Source organism: Hermetia illucens, chromosome 2 (assembly GCF_905115235.1).
Source record: "Hermetia illucens chromosome 2, iHerIll2.2.curated.20191125, whole genome shotgun sequence".
NCBI lineage: Eukaryota > Metazoa > Arthropoda > Insecta > Diptera > Stratiomyidae > Hermetia > Hermetia illucens.
The window spans coordinates 38,079,167-38,097,064 of NC_051850.1; the positions used below are offsets into that span (position 1 = coordinate 38,079,167).

At 40.9% G+C, this 17,898-nt stretch overlaps 1 protein-coding gene across 8 annotated transcripts in view; it reads right to left on the reverse strand.

Moving 5' to 3' along the window:
• Window positions 1-364: 364 nt before the first annotated feature.
• LOC119647433 (bestrophin-2) overlaps window positions 365-17,898 on the reverse strand; it is a 79,621-nt gene continuing 62,087 nt past the window's right edge. For 4 of the 8 annotated variants that reach the window (XM_038048347.1, XM_038048344.1, XM_038048345.1 and 1 more), the window contains 4 exons: window positions 16,344-16,439; window positions 9,348-9,537; window positions 8,845-9,276; window positions 365-1,193 (listed from right to left, as the gene is read on the reverse strand). In XM_038048347.1, coding sequence (XP_037904275.1) covers window positions 871-1,193; window positions 8,845-9,276; window positions 9,348-9,537; window positions 16,344-16,439 — 1,041 coding nt within the window. In that variant the 3' untranslated portion in view covers window positions 365-870. The remainder of the gene's footprint in view (window positions 1,194-8,844; window positions 9,277-9,347; window positions 9,538-16,343; window positions 16,440-17,898) is intronic. The other 4 variants (XM_038048349.1, XM_038048348.1, XM_038048351.1 and 1 more) reach the window with 1 other exon arrangement.

Sequence of the window (17,898 nt, forward strand, 5' to 3'; positions counted from 1 at the left end):
GGTGAGCTTGTGCCGCAGTTGTAGGTCAGCCTCAATGAAAAAGTTAATAAAATGGAAATTATCAAATGAGAGCGCGTAAGATAATGCAACAAACCTTCTTGAAAAAAATGAAGAATAATTCTAACCCAATGAAGCCACTTTCGAGCAAGTTGTTCCCAGGCCTGAGGCTAGAAAACCGATGATGAGTTGCCTTTTTCCTCGACGAAACCGTCTGCCATTCTTTTTTTGAAAACTTCGGTTTAAGAGGGGTCTGCAGACCAGAAAGTCCGGGCTGCGATCAAGTAGATGCGCAGTCAGAACTCGCTCAATACTTAAAGGTTGCTTTCCTTTCGAAGGGATCGCACTAAAAGTAATTTTCTCAATATGAAGCGTAGATAAATATCTTTATTTTGCTTTTATTTACAAAATAGCTTATTTTCGAAAAACAATATAAAAAAATACTTGTGTTACATTGCCACAACGAGCAGCTCAGATTCGAAGTTGTATAAAATCACTAACAATAGCTCCTTATTTCCATCTTCAATAAGTTAAGTAGATTGATTGAGTTGCTTCCAAAAGGTAGTAAGATACTAACTATACAAACGTCTTGTCTTACGATATCTTCAACTTAAAGTAGATATAGGTAATCGCGATGAATACTTTTGATGATGCCCTTCGCTTAGCCATCAATGAGATAAAGGCTTTCCTTTTCAGGATAATATCGAAGAAGAAGTTCTTGGTTATGATACTCCCCTCGGCATTCCCATCGAACAGGTGACAGGATCAATCGGCAGGACTGGACTCTAGTCTTTAAATTTGTGCGGAGTTCATTGAGTTTGTTTTTATATTTCATTCACTTGGTAGGAAAAACTGGACTACTATTGGCTCCTGTTATAAGTTCGGGTCATTATATGAACTGCGATTTGATGCGTAACCAATGACGGAGCTTCTATCACCTGCGCCTCCAGCAGCAGTTGGGTCAGGTTGTTGAGACGGCGCCTGTCCTTGCTGATCAGCAGGCGGCGCAGCAGCTCCTTCAACATTTGCTAGTGGCGGTTGAGTACTGATGGATCTGGCAATCTTTTGCTTTTGTCGTTCAATACGCTCCTTTTCTCGAGCTTGTCGGAGCTTTTCGAAATCATCTGCAGCTTCTTCGGGTGGGGGTTCTGTTTTCGGTTGTTTGTTGTCTACGTCCTCCATTGGGAATATGTGAACTGAAAAGAGGAGAAAATATATTTAGAAATAATTTTGATGAATCGAAATTTAGATTAGGGGAAATGTAGTCAGTATAGATAGGCAAATTATAGCCTTCCTGAGATTACTCAGGTTTTGGTTCGGAATACCAAACTGGGTAATCAATAGAGTCCAATCATTACAATTTACACAAATCAGGAGAAGGTTTGATTTCAAAGTCCCCTCAATATTCCAAAAGTGGTACAATTAATAGTACAGTGGGAATCCTGCTATGGTGCTAGAGGGAGTGAATATTATGGGCTGCCAGGTAGCTCATCTACGCTCTAAAATAGATTTGTCTGTTGGTGGTTCAGGGTGGCTGAGGTTGACGTAGGAGCGCACAATTGCGTACGTTTGCGTTTTTCAACAGAATGGCTGAGTTAACGCTACATACTTTAAGGTTCTACGAGATAAAGCCGTAGCTATGTATTTCCAAAGGAAAAAACCTTCAACACAATCGAAAAGAAAGCGAGAATTAACAATTGAAGGAGAACTAGGGAAAATTCACTCAAGAGAACGTGGATACACAGGATTGATATTGGTGGACTCCACCAATGCGGTAAATCAGTCGAGTGAGATCTAGTGCGAAGCGGAATCGAAGGTCCCTCGCGATTTCGAATCTAAATCTTATATAAAGTTTTTCTCAAGATGGAAATTGTAGTGCAGCCATGTAGTATTGCACATTATGTATATGGGATAACATATACGGTATATGTGGGTTAATTATGCGCTACCGGCATTCTGTATATGATATCTTGAGATGCAGCAAATTTACGTGCAAAAAGCTAACATTGGCCTTCTACAATTTTGTTAACAACGCTATAATTTCGACCAAACTTTTCAGTACGGTGCCCCATATTATAGCTTAACTCAAGGGGACTTACCAGAAAACTTGCAAAATATGCTATTGTTAACTTCATTTGGGCAGGTATCGAAATGTGAAGTATTTTAAGGCCTTAATTCCGTATAGATGCACCACCATACTTTTGTGGATTTTCCGGTTGAATACTTTCTTAAAAGTATGCCATTTTTCACAATTGAACTCTGGCCCCTACCTAACGAACCTTTCATTTGATAATTCACTTGGTTATATTTAGTGAAAATAAATGTACATTTTCTGAGCTGTTATCGATGCTGAGCAAAGGCCACTCCTAAAACTTGTTTCTTCAAACGAGGAGGGTCTAATTTAAGTCAATCTATCCAAAAAATTAGATTCCCAAGGAAAATCACGCTCCACGCCTTAAACTTTCCTTAAGGCATATGAAATCATATGAAATCATTCATTGCGAACGAACCCTACACTTTGGAGCAACGAAAGCCAGTTCAACTTGTTTTCAAGCAACAGGAATCATTGTCGGAACCTTCCAGCTGGGGTGAGAAGCGCAGTAATCATGATGTTAAACGGTGGCTAGAATTATCTTCATTGAAGTGTCACATGAGCTTGCATACGTTGCACTACCTAGACTCAAAAATATAGGAGGGTCCTTTTTGATATTTCAGTCCCTTTAAGTCATGTACAAAACGTGTTGTATATACGGCGCTTAAGGGTGGCAATGGGATCTTAAAACATAAAAATTTGAGGGAATCGCGTAGAGCGAAAAGTAAAGTTCACCACAGATCATATCCTCACCCTATGTTTCTCTAATTTCAGGGGTCGGTGAGGCCCGACACAGGATGCGTGTCTGGACTATAAAATACGGAGTGTCCCTTGAAATAATTGAGCTTTATTGAGAACCAGAAGGAATGGAGATGAAGGAGTGGAAAAGGGAATTATGAAATCTGGTTCACGGGAAAAAATCTGCAGGCGACTTCTGGTTTGACTAAAAGTCGAAAAAAGAAATGAAATGGACACTACAGGGCAGCTGTGTTTTCGAGACCTTATTTAAAAGTGGGGTCTTTAAGTCTTTCACGTGTGCGACACAGAGATTAAAACTGCTTATGTTTCCCAGTTGAGTTGCGAGTAACGATTCTTCTAATGGCTCTTTCTTTCACAAACTTCTGGTTTACATTATACCGCTTTACGGCACTATTTTCATTGAAGAGCCACTTATAGTCTGTGTCTCCGACCTGAAATTCATAAGCTTAATAATAATAATCGTTATCGCAATAATCTAATTGGATTAGGGCCTTGAAGTGTGTTAGAGCACTTCATTCAAGACCGTAATGGTACACTACAGGATTCTAGTACCCTATAGGAGGCAATGTGATCAGCATTGCGCTCGCCCGAGATTTATTACTCTGATTTGACTCTGGTACTCATTCACAGCTGAGTCGACTAGTATCCGACGTCAAATCACAATACAAATCCCACTCCTACCAGTAAGATTTGAACCGCAATCAACCCAACCAAGCTTGGGATCGTAAAATCATATGCCGGATCCATACGTTTACCAAACCTCAGCAAACCACCGCAAATTCAAACACGTGGGTAGGATGTTTGGCTTGGTTTTGGTAGGTGTACAAGTGCTTGCAGCCGATCTGAGAACCGATGAAGAACTCGAGCTTGTCTGGTAGCCTAACTATTCTTCTATGTTTTTGGAACTTGCACCTACCTCTCTGTTGGTTTGCGGTGAGTACAACGGAGCCGTTGGCGATGTTATCGGTTCAGGGGCTACAAACATATGAATATTCCATAAACACGATCGCAGTAAACCTTTGGGTTCCTATTTCCGGTACGAGATCTAGAGCTCGGGCCGATCAGATCGATATACGGCAGTATATAGTTGGGAGCTTGCTTTTGAGGTTTACATATTTTACTTTTGTCTGCTCAAGGGCTTACAGATCCTGCGTTTGCATTTAAAGGATAATCGTAGGCACGAGCAATCATCTGTGATGTCAGCTTCTACCAAACCCAAACCTTGAAAATGTGATGCGCTCGCTCAATTAATTGCGGATAGTTCCCAGGTTGAAAATGTGTTGAATTGAAATACACATCTGTAGTGTTCCTGATTTTCTCCGAAGAATCTATCTTAACTACACACGCGGGATAGAGAATCCGTGGCAGAATATTACGAGTCTTTCCATTTGTTATGATGAACAAAAATCCCTAAAGCTCCAGTGCCCATCCAGTTTAGCATGAAGGTCTAACTGGCTTATCAGTCATTTGACTGAAGGGTGGTTGGTTACCACTTCGATTATTGCGCCTTGGCTGTATCTCGACATTTGTGCACCGCCTTCACTGGTACCAGGCATTCCTGCTCAATAAAAGTAAAGTTCTGCTGAGCTTGGGTAAACTTTGTTGACATGTGCACTATCGAAACGGTATCCTCGTTCTGTACTACTCCTTTGCCCTATTGATTCGCGCCACAAAACCCAAACTACATGGTGAAGAACTGATAGAACGGTAACCTTCGAACTGTGAGGCTGTGTTATCATTAGACGTCTCATCCAATAGAATTTTTCAGCACGCATCCTTCAGGTCAAGGCTTGTGATGAATCTAGTCTACGGAAGACGGCTGAAAATCTTCTCAATGAGCGATAGGCTGTGCGTGATATATGTGCATTAAGGCAGAAGCACACTGTACCAGGTTTTAACACAAGGGTGACTAACCAGACATCTCAGTGATTCCCAAAGGCAGCATCTTGTTAATATCGCCACATTGGAGCTTCTTGATGGCGGTGTTTATGCACAAGACGGGCAAGGAAAGAGTTCCCTATTTACTCCTTAATGGAATATAGGGCATCCACACAGTTAGACTGTGCTTTAGTTTCACTGTCTTTACACTTAACGCTGTGCAGTAGTTGGAAAAACAAGAAACGAATACAGACACCTATGACGATAGGGATTCGGACCTACAGCAGCGAGATTGAAATGCTGATGCTTTACACATTCAGCCATCCCGCCGTCAAAGACAAGAGAGAGGAGGGGGAGGGGTGTAATTGTATACATGTCAAGGAAATTGACTCAGGTTCCGCGAAACTATACGGTGACAGGACGTACGACCGTCGAAGGTATCAAGTTTAAGGTTATGACAGACCATGCTTCCCGCTTAGATATTCATGGGCGTCTGGCCAAAGGGGCCCTCGAATTGTAGGGATTCGATTTTGACATAATACATTCTCTGCCTGGTATGTATTCACCAGCCAACGAAAATATAAATTAAAATGTTAGAGAGGAAAATTTGCCCCTCCCTTTCTCCGTTCCACAGTGTAAGAGCTTAGTTGTTTAATATTTCAGTATAATAAGAGCCTCGCAATGCCAAGGAAAAGTGGGAATCTCAAAGAAGTCCGTGTCTGAGGCTAGTTGGATGATTGCCATGAAAGTGTGATCTGTCATGGATCTTCCATCTCTTGTAGGCCGTTAGGTCCGATTCTTCTGGCTGCCCGTGCAGTCGACATATTATTGTTTGTTTCAAATTTAAAATCCCGTCATGTGGATAACACTTCTTCTCTCGCCAATGGGGGATCTGTCGAATAGATCACCCCGCATTCTCGAGCCTGGCTAGCACGGACCGAACATTTTAGTGTAGATTCATATTGTTCCGTTCGAATATAAGATGGTTTTGTCCTTTTGGCTCTCTGTTAACCCAAATCTGATTTTTTTTGTCATTGTCGCTTCTTTGTACTAAATAATTTATTATCGATCACTCTAATCATTGCTCATATATTATATTATTTATTTTGTCTGTCCCTTGAGAACCTAAACCAACTATACATATATTGTCCTCAGGAGGAGCAGCAAGTAAATAGTTTAACTTACACTTAAAACTGAAGAAGGCAGAGCCAAGGGACCCAACCTGCAGGGCGTTGTAGGATCGGCATAGTCTCGGGATCGGGAAGTAAAAGTAGATGTACTTCAAAAATGGCCGCACTACGTGTACTCTGGGGGGGCTAAGTGTATAGCACATCCAGTGGCATTGCTGACAGTCAGTGTCAGCTTGTTAATCGAGCACCAACCACAGCCCAGCGGAAACAAAACAGAGGCAAATAATGTTAAGCTGGTCAGCGTAAGGTAAACACGGGCAGATGAGGTTAGATGGGAGGTCATTGATAAAAAACAGGAATAGTATTGGGCCAATTATGGAACCTTGTGGAGCACTAAAGGGGGCAGGGAAAGAACGGAATGAATGGCCATGAGAAGAAGCTCTGCAGGAACGGTATGAAAGGTAGGAGGAAAGCCAGGGGGGGGGGGGTTGGATAGGAGAACATCGTGGTCAACGATATCAAAGGTTTTGGCGAAATCGGTATAAATAGCGTATACCTCCAGCCGTAAATTAAGTCATTTAGCAACAAAGTTGGTAAATACCAGGAGGTTTCTAGCAGTAGATCGATGCTTCACGAAACCATGCTGATAACCGCAGTGCGCGGTGGTTCACAGATGGTAAGGGCATCTTTGCAAAGATGAAGAAAGTAGCATTCTTTTACACTTTTGTTGAAGATAATACACAGAGGTGGGAAGTGCGTTGGTCACAGTTAACAATGAAGAGCTTAGGAAGCCTATCGGGACTAAGTCCGACACTGATGTCGCAACTACCAATGAGGAACTCAGCTAAGGAAGGAATAGAGAAATGGTGAGAGAGCGCAGTATTTGAGGGAGTAAACATGGAAGAGGAAGGGAAAGAAAGGAAGGGGAAGAAAAGGAAAACTCACTCAGCAAAGTTGATGGAAGAAGAGGAAGTTTGGGTGGGGGTACGGGAATGGCGAGTGTGGGCCAAAACGGTTTCAAGTTACCAGGGACAAGGGCGACCTCGACATTCAACAAGTATCGCTTACGCGCTATTTCAATCATCGACATCATAGTGAAGCGCATAGCCCTGAAATGGGCAAGGTCGGTGTCATTCTTTGCAGTTCGAAACTTTTTCTGCAATGCATGGTTCAGGCGGATGTTATTAAGGATCTCCGTTGTGAACCATGTTTGAGAAGAACAAGGACAAGTAGGAGAAGGAACATAACAGGAGAGGAGATTGGACAAGATATTATAAAAGGTCCAAAGAGCTTTATCACATGTGGTGTTTGATAATATGTAATCCCAGTTGATTGACGTTAAGGCTGAATAAAGACCGTTAAAGTTGGCTCCCACAAAGTTGAACTTAACGGAATTACCCGCACGTTTGGCATCTGAGCGGGAGAACTCTGCATCAAATTCAAGTGGGGGGTGCTGAGTGTCAATCTCGACGAGGAGGGGGATACGGGACGGACGAGGAAATAGACAGAGATAGCTCGGGAAGGTTGAAAAGGAAGAGATCAAGAGTGTGGTCCAAGAAGATTTTGGAAGTTCAGGTCAGAACAAGTGTTCATAAAGGAAGAGAGTAAAAGAGAAGAGTGGAGGAAATTGTTGGAAGGAATAGGAAAGCTAGGATGATTAGGTCAGTTGAGCATGGGGAAGTTAAAATCTCCGCAGAGGAAGAAAGAGCAGGGAGGGAATTTGACAGTAAAGAGTTCCGACATGCTTCCAAACAGTTCGTCGTAAAGGTGCGAAGGGTTCGTACAGGGGACGTGGAAACAAAACATAATAAACGGAAGGAAGTTAGGCAGGGAAACATGTAGGGCAACACAATAATATGGTGAGCCAGGGGAGGAAAAGACGGGGTTCGCACGAAGTTGATCTTTAATTGCAATTAAGATGCAACCACCACCTGACTCATATGACGCAGCGCGGTTCTTGCCGCGGCGGAAAATGAATCATGAATGTTTATAAATCGCTAGACCATTGTCTGCGCAGCCAATAAAAGAATTGCGGCGCACTCTGATGAAAAATCGGGAGGGAATTTTGCCGGCTTGATTTTCGGGTGTATTGGTAAAAGTGAATTATGTTTCAAACAACATCATATATTTTTTCCATTTTCATTAGGTGTCGTTTAGATTACTTAGATATCCCCTGGATTTTGGAACATTTTACGAGTTGAACCAATGTTTCAATATTTCGATGCTCTTACTATGTATTATCATCATCATCGTCAAAGGCGCAATAACTGGTATCCAGACATTTCGGTTTTGCGCCGAGGTCCACCAATTCGATATCTTTAGAAGCTGTCTAGCGTCTTGGCCTACGCCACCGCTCCAGCTGAGGCAGGGTCTACAACGTCTTCTTTTTCTAACATAGATATTGCCCTTCTAGACTAGGATTCGTCTGAACAGATGAACTCTGCTAATACTTCATCAAGTATAAACTGGTACTTAGCCTCCCCATCCGAGCTATAATAAGCCGATTCCCCAAAGAGCGAAATTTGATGGTAATAAGAAGTATATATCCATTGCTACCCCTTGCAAAATCTCTGACGCCGGACTAGCTAAATACGAGGGAAAATTCCAAGAACGACGTCAACCACTAAACTCTTAATTTTGGAGCCTGTAGGGATTGAGAACAGAGACTATCAAATCACTTCCACGGTTACTCAGACGCTGTAAGTATCCTACGTTTCAACTGCTAACCTCAATGCAACTTGCTCTCCACTTTACATCGATCCCACTTCATTAAACTCTGAAAATGTGTTTCTAGCGTTGCTCCAAATACTACTCAGGAAATCAAAACAAGGTCGACTATCAATTTAAGGACTTTAAGCGAAACCTCCCTTATTATTCTGTTAAGGGAAAGTCGCACCTCCCTTAAGTAAGTAAATTAAGTATTTTTAAATTTTGCTGTTTATTATTAGAAAAAAAAAAATGAAGTTTCTGAAATCAATTCATACATACCTGACTCAACACTTGCTGGCTTTTGACCATCCTTATCCAATAAGGTCGGTGCCTTTTCCTCAGCTGGAGGCATATGGCCCTGATCCTTTGTTGGAGCTGAAGAACTGAGCTTGTCCACAACACCCGCAGGGAATATGAAAGGTTGCCTATTGATATCATCGGCTGCAGATTGGGTTCGAATGTAAGCAGGTCTGCCACTCTTTGGTACATCAACTGGAGCAGAAGTTGCAATTGGTCCTGTGTGATCGAAAATATCATACACTGTTGGCCGATTTATATTCTCGCCTGCACGTGAAGTTATTGTCATTTGTTCGTCGACTTCTTCGATAACTTGGTCTGTGATTCGCATGCTTCCTTGGGCCGCGGGAGCCTTTGACGTTGGTGCAAGACTATTAGTGCTAGCTGAGCCTGGAAGACGAGTGTTAAAAGTGACTGTAATAAAAGGGGATGGGGGATTCATGTGATTATTGGCAACCCGCTACTTAAGTGGAAAGAAAACAAACCATCAGGTGTGGAAACACCTTTATTGCCGTCATCCCTACTGAGAAGGCGCTTCAAAGCAGACGCTACAGTATTCACCCTTGACATAGTTCCCGACACGCTGGCCATGCTTGGGGTGGAAGCTCCCGATATGTGCCTGTCAGCCTTATGACTACCCACCGTGAAGTGTATGCCACTCGCATTATCGTCTGCCTGTATAGATGGAAAGCATGTAAACATCGGATTAACATTTGATCCTGTGTAAACGGTAAGGATTTATGAAGTGACTGACATGATGTGAATATGTACAAGTGAATCTAGTATTATGGGTTAACGTTTTGCAACATGATATACACGTTTATGGGTAGCAATTATTCAAATTATGAAGACCATTCCACGCAACATTCTTGAGGATGATATTGTTAATGTAATTAATTTAATAGACTTACGGAGCAGCAAAATGGAAGCGGTTGTTAAGTGTTATACTACCTTCGGTAATTGCGATAACTTCATGGTTAACGCCAGACGGATTATAGGCTGCGCTACTAGGTATATTTTTTTAATTCCCATCTCAAAATTAAGCTTCTAACTGTTGATTTAGGGTTTCAAGATTGTTTTTTGTTGGTATCTTGGAATGCAAAGATACCTTTCCATTATGCTATGTATAGTCAATCAGAAGTATCGAAAATGAAGTAGTAGGAATCAGAATCACTTCACGATTCAAAACAATTCAGCGAAATATTGGGTAAATGCAACTACAAATGTATTTGGTTCAGTTGGTCAGTACTTTATCTACTTTTAAGTCATTGAATACATGCGAAGTCGAAGGTTTTAAATCGAGCCAGATGAAAAAGGCCTCCGAAATTCTGAAACTGGCATCTGCGAAATTTTTAAAGCCTCTCAATAACCACGGTTTGGAGATGCTAAATACTCAGGCATTAGTTTTGCGATGCGTTTAGGCCTTTAGTAAGGGCAACAAACGTCAAGAAATGCCTCATGAATTAAAGGGAGTTCAATTAGTCGTCAAAAACGCTAGTCCATCGTTTGCGTGGAGACCATACAACACAAAAGCGTATACCACCGGGCAAACGAAGGAAAAGTTTAGAACTTGACTCTATAAAATTTTGTTCACATCTACCCCCCACTACTACTCCACGGCATTTAATTGCCATCCTTTTTATACCCTCGAAATCGGGGGCTGGAAATAAAGTTTGAGTTTCGCGAAAGACCTCCTTTGTTATGCGTGCTAAACGAAACTATGTACTAGGTTGTGTCTGTAGAGGTGAAACAGTCTATCAGGCCGGTAGAGACTTCAAAGGAAGTACATATGTCGGGGAAGGTTTTGCATAGCTTTAACTTAGGGCGATTCAAAGGGTAGAAACGGGAAGGATAGTCCACAAGGGGAAAATTTTTCTTAATTCTTCTTAAAGAAGAAGGATCAGATGAAATTGCGTTGAACTTTTTCAGGGCAAGACGATCGTAATTGTGGGAAACAGATCAGATCATGGAAAAAGGGGGGGGGGGGGGGGGGGGGGGTGGTAGAGTAAAATTCGGAAGAGGTACGCAATATGAAGACATTCTAGAAGTCTTGGATGGAGCTACACATCGACTGGCATTTGGGTACCAACTCATCAGCGAGCACCAGTGAACCATAGTGAAGTGGAGGAAAATAGGTTAATGTCATCGACGAAAAACAGGGTCAAGTGAGGACAGACGAGAAGACGTTAATAAAAATAGTAGTGAATTCAGAATAATTCCTTGTGGATCCTGCATGAACATTTAGAGAAGTAGGAAGCGAGTAATGTAATAAATGATAAGAGAATGTTAAGTGATCCGAGTTTGAGCAGAAGTTCGTGATTATCAAAGTTGAAGGTCTTAGGGGAATCCATGTAGATAACCAAGTTGATGCTTAGTAGCAGTGACTCAGTGCCTCATAAAACGGTGTTCGTATCTAACTACAAGGTGACTTACTAGTCGTTGTTTAATCTCGCAAGAATTTTGGGACAGGAGGTGGGGAGCGCCACTTTTGAGTGTAGGGATAATAAAAGTCTGCAAATTAGAAAAAAAGGCGGCCTTTGAGGCTTTGGTTCCAAATTGTGCGTCGAGACGAAGGAAAATGTCTTGGCTGATTTTTGACGAAAAAAAGCCACCGGGACGTAGTTCAATATTGGTATCATAATGGCGACATTTGACGCATTTGACTAACGAAAGGATAAGTGGGAGGTATGCTCAGTCTAATTGGGATTTTATTTGATCAAAATGTAAACGTTATTTCGTCATGTTCGAATATTTTTTTGGCAGTAAATATTTGTTTGAAAGGACCAAAAACGATAGGACCTACATAGCACTTAATGTGCTATAGTCAGGTTTCCTGGAGAATTGTTGACCCAGATGAGACCTTTTTTTATGTGAAAGAAGATGACAACAAGGGCTTCTTCTTTTTCTTCAGCCTTTGTTCCGTTCACAAGCGGGCTTTTAAATTCTCATTCAGCGTATCAAGCCATCGTTGTTTTGGCTGGCCTTTTGGTCGTTTACCATTGACTTTGAAGTTCGGACCAATCTTGGCAAGTGAATTCTCGTTAACGCGAATTGCGTGGCCATACTATCGACGCCTCCCTCGTAATTTTTCCACGAGCGGTGCAACCCCATATCGATTGCGGATATATCCATTTCGGATGTGATCAAAACGTGTCACGCCACTAATCCAACGAAATATCTTCGTCTCCATTACGGCAAGATGCCGCATTTATCTCAAGAGGTGTTTATGAAAGTTATAAAAGCGCGACCTAATATTTGGAGACTTCTACAATTATTATACATATATTGAATTTTTTTCACTTCACTAGAAGAACTGAACGATTTGTTGAAGTTAGTGAGTGGAGCTGTACAAGGAACTAGGAAGAGGAGCAACAATGGATATGATATGTCGCCGTGGGAGTAGAAGCTTTTCGAAAAGTTTCGTTGACAAAAAACTTCCAAAGAATATTGAAGTGTACACTGCTTAGTTAGCTGGTCTTTCGATTACGACCTTTTGCTTTCGCCAAGGGTTTACGAGGCTCCCCAGAATGCGCGCTTATCTCAAATACTACTCATGCGTTCATATCTTGGGAACATCAGAAGGAATACCAATTGCAAGATTCCAGTCCAAAACGAGGGGCAGAGGGGAAGGAAGCTTTCAACGAGCAACTCACCGCTTCCTAAAAGTGTTATTGCGATCGTGATGGGTAATCTGAATGTCAGGATGTGGGGATTGCTCTGGCGTCTTGGGGCTATATTGACAATAGTGAGATTTTTGTGATTTTCTGCAGTTTCCACCGCCTCGTAATTGGTGGTCAGTTGACTGGAAATATCGCGATCAACAGCAGATGCAGGAGATGCGAAATAAGAAAGGCGTTGACATAGACCTCGAGTAATGTCAGCTGGCCTTTGCATGCATCTTGCATCCGTATTTTCCGCAGCGGTGAGTTGCTGCCCGATGATAGATATCTTTAGCAGCTCCCCGGAGAATATTTTTGAGCACTGAGCCGCCATCAAGAGTTTTCTTCTTTTCGACATAAACGAGTTTGTTGGTCACATCATTAGATCTGACTGACTGTCGGAAAATGAAAGCGGTTCTAGAAGCGTAGAGAACTGGGGCTCTTATAGCCGCTGCGACTGGAGACAAATGTGACAGGCTTGAATTCGGATGCCTCGGCAAATCTCGGAAAGTGAAATATACCGTACGCGGTAACAAAAGGGAATTCTTTATTTTGCCAGTCAGGGAAGTAAGAGTAAAACCTGAGAATCTGCAGTCTCTTCTTGATGATCGTGAGGATTCCGAAGAAGAGTACCCGTGCTCTATCCTCGTTGCAAATTATTAACAAACACCTCGAAGGTTTGTTTGATATCCTGTAGACCATTTTGGAGTGGTGTGCACTATTCAGGAGGGGACTATCAACAGTTTGAACAGGGAGTATATCTGAAGTGTTCTACACAGGAGGGGCATTCCGAAGAAACTAATAGCTATTATCTGAGCGAAAAATGATGCTGCTGCATCGAGGTAAAATCCCAGAGGAATTTGGAGCTCAAAGCGGATCCATCAGGTTTACCGAAATTATTTCTTCCTGCTATGGGGTCATCTTTTATGTTGCGTTGTCCGGAGGACGTAGAGGAATTCAGTGAATCATGACATCTTTCCTCAAACACCTCAGCTATGCTGACGACATCTGTTTGCTTTTTCATCAGGTCATGGACCTTAGTCAAATGGTTCTGGATTTGAAAAAAGGGGCAAGAGGGGTCGGACTGAGAAGTCCCTAAGATTCTCAGTCTTACGAGTCATCGCACTAATGGGCAGAGCTAAGAAGGATTGATCAATTCTTTATATCCAAGAAGCGTGGTTTCTGCCGACGGTAGCCCCGAACTTATCTCAATCTAGAAATGCAGTTATCTCAATACCAAGATAAAATTGAGATTATTCTGTGCTAGAGTGCTTTCTGTTTTGCTATGTAGTACATGGAAAGTGACCACCGCTGTCACTCGAAGGCTGCATCGTTTTATAGGAGTATGCTGGCCTGATATAATTTCAAACGGAAAACTTGGTCGGTGCACAGACCTTTCACTCGTGGGCAATGTGGTCGGAAGTGGAAATGAATAGGTCAGACATCAAGGATGAGCAGAAATTACATTGCTGTCGTCTTGCAGTAAAACCCACTCGCCCAAGGTGGCCAATAAGTGGGTAGCCTCAGAAGCACTTTTCGCAGAACATTAGAGGAGGAGTGCGGATATTTCGGGAAGTTATGGGGGGAGCAAAAGCAAATTTCAGCGAACCCCAGACGGTGACGCATAGGTGTGGTTGACGTGATACTCCTCCAGAGGGTAAATGGCAACCATATACATATTTTAGTCTTGGGAGTAGGAACATTTTGAAAAAATAAAGTGGGCGAAAAGTATATTAGTTTTTATGCAGTTATTTAGGGTAATTTTCAACTCCATCCAGCGGTCTCAATTCGTTGTATGATAGTAGTAAATTAAATTGACGACAACGGAATGGCTTTTTTGAGGCAAGGCTCTCTTGTAATACGTCAGGTTCTTTGGTCCATGCTCCTGACCTGTTCCTTCATTTTCAGCAGCCTTGATCTCTGTTGTTGCTTATTGTGTCTCACTGTAATGTTTTTGACGATCAGCTCATGAATTACTTTGCAGCAGTTGAAGGACAATATAGTTGCCCGAAATATTGTAGACTTTTATGAATTAGAAAAGTCCATCTCAAATAGATGCCATAACATATTGAAGTGTACATCACTACTACTGACTGTCATGGCTAGAGATTGACTTGTAGGTTACTAGCACGAATCGGTATTTTGGTAGATATTTAATTTTAGACGTTAAGAAGTAGTCAATTTTAAGATAAAGCTCTTAAGGTCTACATTAACTTGAATGAGAAGTAAAGAAAGCAGAGAACTTAAGAAGGGCCGATCGAATGAATATCTACAACGCGAAGGCCGAGCTGTTAAATGTTTCTGAAACTGTTTTGGTTCGTCCACACTTATGTGCAGTTTCACAGGGATGTCTTTAATGTTTGCAGCAGACATAAATTTGGCAGCCTTTCAAGGTTTTGCCAAAGGAACGTAGTAATGCGCCATTTGTTAAGAAAATTCAAAAGTTCCTCAGCGGGATCTTCTGGAAAAATTTTGGAGTTCCTAGCTCAGACATAACTATGAGCCTACGAAGGGCGGTGCATCAGTCAGTGTTATCCGTTTTTATAATAAAAGCTCTGCATCTCATCCTGGGCCTTTATTTAACGCTTTCTTTCCAATTCATTGGAAGTAGGAGGCAGGTAAGGGTGATATAGTATGCAGATGTCGTGGTGATATTTGTACACCTTCGTTTTGGGAAGATTTTGGGGGATGCTTTAGAAAAGTGTTCACTTGATGTCTGGTCAGTCCGTTGCCCAACTCATTCCTGTCTGTGTTCGTATGATATGTAACCGAAAGGAGGGTGGCTTTCAGCATGCCGACTAGACTATTCACCGTGTCTCTACGCTGAAAAGTCTGTACGTTTTACTTGTCCCTTTGCTTGGAAAAGGATACGATCCTCAATTCATTATAATAATATATCTCAACTAAATTTGTTAAACGAGAAGTCGAGCTGTCAATAGTAAAGTATCCTTTTCATATTTGTCTTTTACGTGGTCATGATTATCTTGTTTCCCAGAGGCCCCGTGTAGAATTCACTTTATTCCGCCATCTCTACCAAACTCCCTAGTGTTTCTAAAATTACTCTCGTTAGATTGGCTGGGTATTTAGTATATACCACGATCTACGCAACACCTAGGAAAGTGCAGGTCATAATTTTTTGTCACTGGCCGACTTTTGAATCAATTGAAGAGTCAAGAAATATGGAGGAAGTGAATCCTTTTAACTAAAAGGTAGCTCTCTGCACTGTGGTGGCATTCAGTAGTGATGTTCAGCGATTGTCAGTCCATGATTCCAGGAGGGAGGGAAAATCAACCAAACTCGGGTTTCCAAGTGTTCCAGGGAGTCAATGTGTTTGAAGTAAAGCTATGTTTTTTAACTATTCCGATATATCTAGCAGGTGGGGCCAAGAGCAATAGCAAAAACCCCAACACGAGGATGGTTGCTCTGGTAGTTGGTATCTGCAGAATTCCGCGCGTGTGAGTGATCTTTTCAGTTTCTTTCTTGGCTTTCATGGTGCTTACTGAGGGATGAGCTATATTGACAGCTGACCCTCTCTGTTTCTTCCGAACTAAAATGAGCATCAGGGAATAGGATTTACTGTATAAGAGAAGCGTTCAGTAATATATATAGAAATTGTGTTCCGAAGAATATAATATGTAAAATAACATAGGCACAAAAAATGCACACTTAAATTTTTGTTTTTCTTTGTCACATATGAATAATAATGTTTAGTAAGCTTCTGGCTAAAATCCTCAAATCAATTTTAAAAAAATGAATATATTGGGTTAATTACATCTTTCAAAAATTCAAGCTAACGATCATCAACCGCAATCGAGAACTTACTTTCTTTGGAGGTACTAAATAAGTTGCCTTTTCTTGCTTTTCGTCAACTGTACGAGTTTTAGGATTTATCGAAGGTTCAGTAGCTTTATCAGTGTCCTTAATATTGTTTCAAGTTCAAATAAAAGATTCAGATTAATCAATGGTAATATTTCGCAATGTCATTTTGACAAGATTCCAAGTAAAATTAGTCAATCTATCAAATGATCGAGTATTAGATAAAACCAACAAGGAAGAGTTAAAACAGGATGTAGCCAAAAAGCTGGAACTTCAAGCAAAACATTATAGCAAACCTTATAAAGCCAAAAATTGCATTTCGATGCAATCAAAGTGCTGAATTCGGACCATAATGCTGGTCAATCTTTGGTGTAATTTGTTGTTTTTTGATTGCGTTACTATGGAAGACTGTATGGTCGTGGAACCTTCAGAAATTTTCGCTGTTGAAAAAATCATGTTGTTATATGTATTGTTGATGGAAGCTATCAAACACTGTTAGTTGAAAATTGTCTCCAACAAGTTGGTCTCTTGTCATACACATATATCATACAATATCTCAATTTGGTACAACTGCATGTCAGTAGATAAGTGTAGGTTGTGTATGTACTTAGTGTCAGAACACTTATATAAGGTCCTTACAAAAAGCAATTGTTTTTCAAGTTGATTAGAAACTTCAAGAACCAATAGCAACACCAGGTAACCACAATAGATTCAGCTCACGGACACAGGTGTACCAATTGAAAGATCCCTTATTCTAAGTTATAAAGGATAGGAAAGTGTATTTAGTTAGTTTTTAATTTTTTGCATTTAAAAAGGGAAGTAAAACAAAATAGGTTATAATGTGAGGAATTCAAAGGAATCCCTGTAAATAATATTTTTGAACACCTTCAATTTTTAAGGAATTTCTTCATTAAAGGGATCCAGAAACAAACAAGAACAGCTCTTGATACCAAATTAAAGGCATACCAGACAGTAAGAGGAGAGAAAATCAAACAAATGCAAAGTTACAATATTTGAGGTTTGGCGGTAGTTAGTTTGGCAGTTGCAAATTATCATGGAAATCACGCTGATTAAAAAAATGTCGTTGACTCAAAAACCAAGTCTCACAAAAGTATCTGAATTTCAATTGCACTCACTTTCAAATCCGGTTTAGGATCAACTTCGATATCAATTTTGATATCCTGTTTTGCAATAGGAGGGGTTACCTTTATGACAGGTATATTTCTAGATGCTGCATCAATTTCATCTATTTTCATAAATATCTAAAATAATTAAGTGGGAGGCATTATTGCAAAAATTGAAGATTCGTTATGAGGAAAATTTTTGTATATTCAATAGAGTTCAGTTATTTCCAGAAATGGTTCGGGCGTTTAGCGTTAAATTAACAATATTATTTCGTGTTCAATTCAATAAAATTACAAAGAAATACAAACAGAGGCGTCGGCCATTGCAGTAATCTTTTGAAATTTTTAAAGAAACCTTTAGCGATTTTAATGCTCACAAAGGCGTCCACGACTGAAAAAGGGAGTTGGTGGGCAAATATAAATTAGTAGCCACAAAT